General features: G+C 37.7%; 1 protein-coding gene across 1 annotated transcript; it reads left to right on the plus strand.

Moving 5' to 3' along the window:
- The first annotated feature begins 6,318 nt into the window (after nucleotides 1-6,318).
- Nucleotides 6,319-10,332, plus strand: LOC112792562 (F-box protein SKIP14). Its single transcript, XM_025835842.2, has 2 exons — nucleotides 6,319-8,327; nucleotides 9,140-10,332. The coding sequence occupies exons 1-2, from the start codon at nucleotides 7,419-7,421 to the stop codon at nucleotides 9,668-9,670; spliced, it is 1,440 nt and encodes a 479-aa protein (XP_025691627.1). The 5' UTR covers nucleotides 6,319-7,418; the 3' UTR covers nucleotides 9,671-10,332.
- Nucleotides 10,333-10,559: the final 227 nt, after the last annotated feature.

The following is a 10,559-nucleotide window of genomic DNA, read 5'->3' on the forward strand; positions in this document are numbered from 1 at the left end:
ATATCGAAGCCAACTTAAATAAAGAGTTAAAAGTTGATCAAGTTAAACTCCTCCAAAATAACTCTGATCTCTTTGCTTGGACGGCTTCCGACATGCCAAGGATAGATCTCGGCCTCATGAATCACAAACTTGCCGTTTACCCTTGATCCCGACCTGCGCAACAAAGACGACAAAAGCTCGGACCTGAGAGAACACAAGTCATTGAAGAGCAGGTCCAGACCTTGTTGGTTGGCTAATGTCGTGCTAGTGAATAAACAAAATGGAAAATGGAGAATGTGTGTCGACTACACCGACCTTAATAAAGCTTGCCCAAAAGATCCATACCACTCCCTACCATTGATACACTGGTAGACTCATCTTCGGGATACAGGTACCTTTCCTTTATGGATGCCTATTCGGCATACAACCAAATTCTGATATACAAGTCGGACCAGGAGAAAACATCATTTATAACTCTAAGGGCTAACTATTATGCCATTTGGGTTAAAAAATGTTGGAGCTACTTACCAAAGGCTAATGAATAAAGTGTTCTCATCCCACCTTGGAAAGCTGATGAAAGTATACATGGACAACATGCTCGTTAAGACCAGGGAAGAAGTTAATATCCTTTTCGACCTCTCATAAGTATTCAACACGATAAGAGAACACAGGATGAGACTAAATCACACAAAATGCATCTTTGCGGTAAAAATTAAAAAATTCTTAGGCTTCATGATCACACAAAGAGGCATCGAAGCTAACCCAAAAAAGTGTAAAGCAATCCGACTTGCTTAAAAGAAGTCCAACAATTAAATGGCAGGCTGGCGGCATTATCCAGATTCTTGGCAGGGTTGACATTGAAATCCTTACCTCTATTCTCATTACTTAAGAAATGATGTCAATTTGAATTGACTTAGAAATGCGAAAAGGCCTTTCAAGACTTCAAAAGTTTTCTAAGCTAGCCACCCATCCTCACCGGACCTAAGGAAGGAGAAGTGCTCGTACTATACCTAGCAGTTGCCGACAAAGCCATAACCTCCGCCCTCATACGAGAAGATGAAGTTGGACAACAACCAATCTACTTCACTAGTAAAGTCTTACAAGGAGCATAAATAAACTATTAAAAGATTGAGAGGTTCGCTTACATCTTAATTCTAGCATCTAGAAGACCCCGACCTTACTTTCATGCTCACACCATCAAGGTCTGAACTAACCAACCTATGAAGCATATCCTTCAAAAGACAGACATAGCACGATGGATACTGCAATCAGCAATAGAGTTGTCTGAGTTTGACCTAAAATATGAAATTTGGATGACAATTAAGTCCCAATATCTTGCCGACTTCCAAATACACAAGAGGAAACAATGGAAGCCCCTTGAGTTGGAACTTATATGTGGATGGATCCTCTAACAAAGTAGGAAGTGGGGAAGGAATCATCTTAAAAAACGAAGAAAGGACTCGAATAGAGCTCTCCCTGAAATTTGAGTTCCCAGCCTTTAACAATCAAGTCGAGTATGAAGTCGTGATTGCTGGCTTAAAACTCGCCAAAGAATTTAGAGCCAAAAAAGCTCACAGTGCTTAGTGATTCCCAATAGTAACTTCTCAAATTAATGGAGATTATCAGGCAAAAGATCCCAACATGAAGAGGTATCTAGAGAAGACATTGGAATAACTCGGACAATTTCCAGAAACAAAAGTCCGACACATATCTTGTGAAATTAACAGCCGAGTTGACGCCCTCTCTAAATTGGCGAGCACTAAGCCAAGGGGAGATAACAAAAGCCTTATCTAATAGACCCTCTAGGAACCATCAGTAATAAGGGAAGACACAAGCTCGAAAAAAGGAAGGTCATATACATTAACATTCTCCATCTTAAACCTAGGCTGGATGACTCTAATTATCGAATACTTAAAATTTGATATCCAACCTAAGGAACAAAAGGAAGCTAGTTGACTCATAAAGGAGACACAAAACTACACATTGGTGCATAATATCCTTTATAGAAGAGGGATATCCACACCCTTATTAAAATGCATCCTGACCTCTCGAACTGAAGAAGTCTTAGAAGAAATTTATAGTGACATTTGCGAGAAAAAACATCCATGCAAAGCTAAGAGTTGTTATTTAAAATCCTCAAAAAGAGGTCAACAATCCAAAAAAACAACAAAGTGTTCTTAAACATATCAAACTTCAAGTATTCAAAATACTACAGCTATTACAAAAATGAATGTTGTTCAAGACCCACAAGTCGGGGCATTAATCATCACCGAGCAAAGGGTTTTGGGACTCAGAGGCTACACCAGCATCGTCTTCGGGTTGAGGTGAAGAAGTCGGAGGCTTCTCTTCGAGATGAACAGGAGGAACGTCTTTTTAAGGTTGGGAAGTCTCCCTAGACGGTCCACCCGAAGTCTTCAAGTCAGACTTTGGGATGTCCCCTTCTTGTGGAGATCGAACAATCTCCCCATTAACCATAACCATGTCAAAGTTAAGGGTCGAAAAGTCCACCTCAGAAGTAATAACTTGAAACCAACTCCTCTAACTCAGCATATTGGTCCTTTAGCCGGTTCACCTCAACCTTTAAGTCCAAATTATTCTCATAAACTCGGGTATAGCTCTGTTCAGCTTTCATCTTTAGGCCTTTAGACATAGCATAAGCAGCCTCAGCCTCCTTAACCCTTTCCCGAGCTTTAGAGAGGTTGGACTAAAGAACCTCATTTTCTCCCTCTAGCTCTTTCTTAGACTCCCTCAAGGATGTTACCCCGGACTGTAACTCGTCCAAAGGTTGTTGGGTAGCACCAAGTGGGGTTTTATCCAGCTCCTTCAATAAAGCAGAGCAAACCCCAACCATCTGAATACCACCTTCGATGATGACTTGAAGGTTATTTCTAATAGAAGCATTATCCATAGCTATGAAGCTATGAGGAAGGACGTACCTATCACAATAATCCAGCTCGTTGAAACCTATATCATAAACACTCGTAGAATCCGAGGTCTTTTGCTTTTTAGGCTTTGGCTCATGAAATGAGGGAACCCGAGGTGTAGACTGAGAGCCAAGAGGAGGAGGAGGAGGAGGAAGATCGAATACAGACTTACCCAACAAAGAGGTACCAGAGTCCGACTTGGAAGGAGAAGGAGTGTCCAACTTGCCCGAGTCTTATAATTGAATAGTCCAGGCTTTATTGCTTTTCTTAGCCCGCTGAACCATCTAGTAAGCCTTTGAACCACTAGTCATTTTTTCTACAAAAAGAAAATCAGAGAAAAGTCAGGCGAAAACAACTCAGGATAAGCAGAATCAATTTAATAAGGGCAAGTTAAACCATCTAATTCGGTATGGACATAACTCGGTTTTCCAAGAAGGAACTTCTTTGTATCGAGATTTGGAATCCGTCCCCAAGCTTCTCGCAAAAACTTAACTGCATCCTCCTCCACCTCATCCAAATCTACCAAATTATACTTAGCAACAGGAGAGGCTTCTACCCAATATAAGCTAAACAAAAGGGTTGTTATTCTCATCAAGAAAGAAAGGTCGAGCACCCTCAACAGCTTAGACCTTAAAATAAAGGTTCCTAAAGTCGTGAAAGGATTCATCAGAAATAGAAAAAATTTGTTGACCTTGAATAGCTCAGAAAAAGACCCACTGCTACTTATTGGAGGTTAAAAGTTTGATAAGCTGGAACAAGTAAACTTTCATGAAGTCCCATGAATTCGGATGAAGTTGGGAAGGAGCAACTTTACAATTGTAAGGATCTCAGTTTTGAAGTCGGAAAAAGGAAAGGTAACCCCAAGTCGGGCAAAAAAGTAGTAATACATGAACATGAAATGAACTTTCGAGTTATCAAGTCGGTGAAAGCAAATTCGGTTTTAGGGTCAGGAACCACTATTTTATACCCCTCCTCATTATCTTGGGATTCACAAAGTCTATGGTGTTTACAAAAAGTCTATGCGTACTCATTGTCAATTACAGGAACGACGAAAAGGACAAAAATATCTACCCAATTTAATAAATCCTCAAGGACTTTGGACAACATTCTCAAGACAATTTAATGAGACATAAAGAAGCTATACCTACATTAAGGGAAAAACATTACTACAAGTCAGTAAAAAGTAAGAGAGGTTGGACCCACAACAAAACAGAAAGCAAAATTCGAAAAGTGCAACAACAACCAACACATTTTGAAGAAAACATATTTGAAAAAATGGAAATGGCGTTGTTTCCAAGAAACAAAAAGCAGCGCCATTTAGGAGCAACATAGTTACATAGCAAAATCCAACACAAGAAAAAACAATGGTAATGCGCAAAAAACAGAACAAAAATTCTTTAAAAAGAATTTGGGAATCAAGATATATAAAGAAAAAGCCACTACTGTTTCAAAGCCAAAAACAAGAAAATGCAAGAAATGAAGAAAAAAACAAAGATCAACCTGAACAGAAAAGAAAAGATACGCCTGCAAACAGCAAAAACACGGACAATCCAAACTTCTCAGAGCAAATACGAACAAGTATTTCAAGGCGAAGAAATTGAAAAATGGGATTCGAAGAAAGAAGTTTTGAAACAAAAAGGAAGCAATAAAACCGTGTGGAAAGACGAAAAAAAAGAAAGAGAGGAAGGGTTGGGTATTTATAAGACCCAAGGGACAAAATGGTAAAATTACTCGTTCATTTATGACATGCACAATTATCAAAGTAGCCGTAGAACATGTGGCAAGGAGTACGAAAAGACGTAATGACTGGCATTCAAAAAATCACGTCGGGTTTCCGACCTACCAAAAGGTAAATGAACCGACGTGATGAACCAGCCCGAAAACACTTATCAAACTTCTTTTTGCTTGAAATTGACCTACATAAAACTCGATTTCACGCAAGTGGCACTGTTCATACTCTGGTCCAATCCATAAGTCAGGTCCAAATGAGGAAAGCCCAACATAACTAGACCTGTCTGACCTTATGGAAGTCGGGCAGAGCGCAATCCTTCCTTCCATACCCAAGTCATAACCAATTCCTATTATCTCTCATCTGCTTCTAGAAGGGAGATATCAACAACCCTAAATAAAAGAGGATAGTTATCCACCAATAAAAGTGGAACTGCTCCAACAGTAGTTATTGACTCAACAAATATAAATATCCTGACACCCTGCTAAAACCCATGCTAACTTAAGAATCGGAATCCATTACAGGTACAACCCCCGCCTTCTCACGAGGAACTCGGACAGTGACACTTCGACGTTCTTAGAAGTCGGATGGTGTCCAAAAAAGAATCTAAATCTCACGTTTAGACGCAAAACCAACCCAATTTCAAGTAACTCTCGAACCGTTCTTATCCCTTAAAAAAAAGTCTAAAAAATTTTAACTCAACATGTGTGAAATTAAAAAATGTTGTTATTTTTTGTAATTTTTTAAAAACATAAAACTGTTTAAAAAAAATCGGATGCCATTTAATCTTTTTTAATTTTTTTGTTTTTTAAATAAAATATCAGAAGGTCCGATTTCACCTTTTTTTTTAATCATTAAGAAAAGAATCGAAGGGTATAGTTTTATTTTTTTTAATTTTTATAAAAGAAATTATATATATTTTTTGGCGACTATAAAAGAAGTTATATGATCCGATTTGTTGTTAAATGACGTTATTTTATATTTTAGAAGAAATTGGCAGGTTTGAATTCTCGTTTCCTTACACGGGAAATATTCCCCTCTATCATCACATGATTGTATTTCACTATAACAAAATTAATTTTCGTAAAAAACGTGTTTAGAATTTATTATCTTTAATCTCTATCCCATGCAATTTTTAGATGGAGTTCGACCCACATTTTGATTAGACGTAATCTATCTTTTATAACTAAAATATATATTTAAATAAAATCAATAATAAAATAAAATATTTTATTTTTTATATTTTATTAATAATTTTTATATTAGTATTTTTTAAAATACTTTATTTTATTATAAATTTTATATAATATTTATAAAGTTTAATTTTTAAAATAAAATTTTATTATTTTTTATATAAAATTATATATACATACTAATTATACTTGGCAGCAATTAGATTTAACTGGTTTATTTTAAATTAATTTAAAATTGAATTTAAATATGTAAACTCAATAAAATTTTAAATTCTAGTTCAATTCTAAATTTCTAATTGAATCCAACTCTACTACATCCGGAGGAGATGAGATGCCGAATTTTATGTAGTTAATATTTAATTTAATTTTTAAATTTTATTTTAAACTAAAAAAAAAAGAGATTAGAACGAAAGGTAGGGAGATAAAAGAAAAGCGCGAAGGTAGGATAGACTAACACATAGGATAGCCAGAATTTGACGAAGTGTAGCGCCACATGGTAACCCCCAAGAAACTGTGTTATGCGAAACCAATCACATTTGCCACGTGTCACTCTCTCCACGCTCCTCTCTTCCCCCTCTCTTCCTATTCGACAATTTCACCGCTACCCTTCTCTCCCCCAAAAATAACAAAACACTTTTAATTAATTAATTAATTAATTATTATCTTTACTCACTCTCCTTTATTGTGGATTTATTTTATTATTTTATTATTAATCTTTTCCGGTTAATATATTTTTCCATTTTGGCTTCTATCTTTCTCTCTCTCTCTCTTTGTTTGCGCGAACTCGATCGGCATCGGCACCCCACCCCAGAGGGAAAACAAACAATAAAACCCAACCAGAACGCAATTCCCTCCGATTTTACCCCTTTTTCTTCTTCCTTTCTCCTCCGAATCCCTATCATCCTTCTTCCGTTCTCTCCAAAGCACCTTCCTTTTTACCCTTCGTTTCGCCGTTGGTTGTTCCCCTATTCGTCGACTGAAATTAGGGTTTCTCTGGTAAAATCTATCTGCATTCGACTTTTTTTTGTTCCTTTTTTTTTCCTTCTCGCACGGTATTATTCTTTTATTCTGTTCTCCTATCTGAGTCCCTTGTATCCTGAATCATCACGACTATCGGGTTTACGGAAAAACAAAAAAGAAAAAGAAAAAAAAATAGAGTAGAAATTTTGTTTATTTTTACTTTTGCCTCCTTTCCTTCTGTCTCTCTGTTCTGTGCATAAATTTGATCCTATTTTTCCTGCTTTGATTCCATTTTCCAGCTGTTCTTATATATTATCATTATTATTGTTGTTGGGTTATTCGCAAGAAACTCTGTGAAGTTTTTGGTGCGTTGTTTTAGTTTGCCATCCGAAATCGAGGGTTTTCTTGTTAGATCTATTCCACGACCTTTTCTTTTTCTTTTACCCCTCCTCCTACATTTTTTCCTACTCTTTTGTTTTTTTTCCTCCCTGTATCATTCTCATCAAGAGAATAAGAAAAAATTCCCCAAAAAATTGTTGTTTTAGGTAGAAGCCCCCCAAAAAGGGAAAAATTAGGGTTAGGCTGATTGATTGGGTTGACGGGGGTGTGTATATAGATATATAGGTATCTGAGATGGCGTTGAATTTCTCGCATCGACCAATTTTTCCGGGTGGTCTGTCTGAGGATAATTTGGTTGCGCCCATGAGGATTGGGAATGGGTACCGGGTGGAAGGTATTCAGGAGAAGGGTAAGGGTGCAGGTGGTGGTGATGGTTTTGGGAATGCATCATGGCATGATGCTGATAATTGCTTTGATTATGGGAGAGAGAGGTGTGATATGGGTAACGCTCAAGATTCTGTCTCCAAGGACATTCTTGATCTTTTGCCCTCGGATCCCTTTGGAATGGACATCAGCACCACATTTACTGCTATCAAGGGGTGGCTTCAGGATTTGGAGGTTGATAATGGTGGTTACCGGATGGAGGAACTTCGGGAAGGCAACCGTTTCCAGATGTATGCTGAGTTGGAATTTCTTTGCAACAATGCTATGTGGTTTCACACGTTAGAGCCGAGTGGATTCGGTGAGTGCTCTTTGAGAGTTGGAGCTCCATCCTGCAATTTTGCTTCTGGATCTGATTGTAGTATGGATGACAAGTTGGGTTTTGGATCTGATTACGAAGATGTGGGCATTCCTAGCTGGTCTGGTGGTGACACACACATGGATGATGGGAACTTTTTTGGTGCCGATGAACTTTCTCCTCATCCAGCTATGAGTTTTTGTCTTGGCTATCTAGGATTGTCTGATCTTCTTGTTGTTGAAAGAGTATGCAAATCTCTGCGTTCTACAGTTCGAGGCGATCCACTTTTGTGGAGAAGGATACACATAGACCAACCTTTAAATGAGAGGATTACTGATGATGTTCTTATGCAACTATCTGATAGAGCTCAGGGTAATCTTCAGTGCTTGAGCCTAGTGGAGTGCACTAGGATTACTGATGATGGTCTGAGGCGTGTTCTTGAAGCCAATCCCAAGTTAACTAAGGTGAGCATGCTCCGAAATGGTATATTGTTGATTTCAAATTAAATGTATTTTAGATATTATGTCCCGTATATATGTGGATTTATATGTAGTTAATCTGGATATGCTGATGCTGTTGATTAATATTTTATTGAGTGGTTAATTTGTGAAGCACTTTGTCTAAACATCTTTTGAGTTGGTATGTTATGAACATTCTGCATCATGTTAGATGTTTTTATTTCCTGAATTTCCATCTTTTGTCTTCTATTACTGAAGTCAGGGTTGTTCAAGATCTCGGTCTAGGTTGCAGCAATGATATTTTAATGGAGGTGTATAAGGGTGGCAAATACTTGGTCTTTCTTAAAAGTTATTATATACCTGTGTCCTATTTTACATCTCTGGTTTATAGAATTAATAGTGGTAAAGTTTTATTGTTATATGTATCCATTCATATTCTTAGAGAAAAGGTATTATACTTTTTTGGGGTTGGTGTGAAATAAATCCCCCAATTTGAGGGGAAGGCATGTAATAAGACAAATTAATTGTTCAGTTATTAAGTTTTTTACGTGCAATTGTTTGTATTCTAGATGCATTCAGGTTACATGATGCTTATACATTTGACAGATCATGGCACCTTAACATAGGTTGAGATTTTGCAATATTGTGCAAGTTTCATATATCAGTTATTTTGTGTTGCTCTAGTTGATAATCCATGACGGTTGTTTATTATTATCTTGATCTGTGTGCGCCATAAAAAGCTGAGATCAGGCAAAATTTAATGTTCTTCAAAAGCTTTTTGTCAAGCAACTTAGTAATATTCCATTTAAACTATGCAGTTGAGTGTTCCTGGATGCACAAGACTCAGTATTGAAGGTATAGTGAGTACTTTAAAAGCTTTCAAGGCTATGGGAACACAAGGGGTGAAACATTTACACATAGGTGGCCTTTATGGTGTTACACAAAACCATTTTGAAGAACTGAAGCTCTTGATGGGCACTGATAGCCAGGTGCTGCAGCATCCACGCAAACCTCACTTTTACCGCAGGGGCAACTTATACCTGTCTTGTGATGATGACCGAGACATAGATATTGAAGTTTGTCCAAGATGCCAGAATTTAAGGCTGGTATATGATTGTCCTGCAGAGGGCTGTCAAGCAGTGGGGCATGCCCCAGAGTGTAGGGCATGCACTTTATGCATAGCCCGGTGTAGTCAGTGTGGCCATTGCATCAATGACAGCGAGTATGAAGAAACATTTTGTCTGGAACTACTTTGCTCCTCTTGTTCCAAGCTGCTAATCAAATGTTCAGAAAGGCCAGATAGAAGTGTTGGCCCAACTGAGTCAGTTGTTCCCCATGAGCACAGTTAGGTCTTGTGTCATTACCGAATAGTATCTTGTGCAGGTTTGTCCGAGTATCTCTTATTGCAGGTTCTTATGAGGAACAAAGTAGTATAAGGTCATATGAAATGTTGGGTCCTGTTGGGTTGTATCCACTCTTAACTATTTGGTCTCAGATTGAAGTGAGTGTGGGGATTTTCCTGTTGTAGAGAAGAAATAAGAAATGAGGTCATGGGTGTTTCTGCAACTGCTGGAGGAATCAAATCAATTACCTTTGTTGACGATCAACTGCTTCATAATTACAACGGGTAGTTGAAGTGGCAGTATGGAGTTTGCATCCGGAGAACTGTGAATGTGTTCTATGATGCAACCTTGTCTGTTCAGATGACCTTCAGACTAACATTTGCTTTGAGGCACGACTAATTTGAGCTGATCCGATCCTCAGATTTCTGGTTACGTCCTCATTAGGTGTATTCATCTACTAATAATTCACTCTTACCATATTGTGTTGTATATGTACAATGTTTTTTTTCCTTTCTTGTCGTCCTTGAAGAAGAGAAAAATAAGGAAAGGGGTATTATATAGAATGTCTCTAAATCGACGCTCATGTTGTTTCTTTGATTGTATCTGTTGAAATTCTGTAATGATGGACTTGAGCTTAAAAGTTTAATGCTATTATCTACTTGATTTAATTCTCGCCATTTTTCTTTTCTTTTGCATATTTAATTTTCCTCTTGACCATTGCACTAGGTGTAGGACATATTGCCATTTAAGTTGTATTTTGTTCAGGACTTGTTGCCATTCAAGTGTTTGAATATGAAAATATGGACAATGGTTAACCCCCCCCGGGGGCCGGGTCCCCCTCTGGTGTTCTCCCCGTAGTTTGGGGTAGAACCATAGAAGTAACTAATGAAACAGT

The sequence above is a fragment of the Arachis hypogaea genome, chromosome 13, assembly GCF_003086295.3.
Source record: "Arachis hypogaea cultivar Tifrunner chromosome 13, arahy.Tifrunner.gnm2.J5K5, whole genome shotgun sequence".
Taxonomy (NCBI): Eukaryota; Viridiplantae; Streptophyta; class Magnoliopsida; order Fabales; family Fabaceae; genus Arachis; species Arachis hypogaea.

Coding starts and splice junctions, on each gene's coding strand:
- LOC112792562 (XM_025835842.2), top strand. CDS start 7,419: ATGGCGTTGAATTTCTCGCATCGACCAATTTTTCCGGGTGGTCTGTCT. Junction 8,328..9,139: donor CCAATCCCAAGTTAACTAAG/GTGAGCATGCTC, acceptor TAAACTATGCAG/TTGAGTGTTCCTGGATGCAC.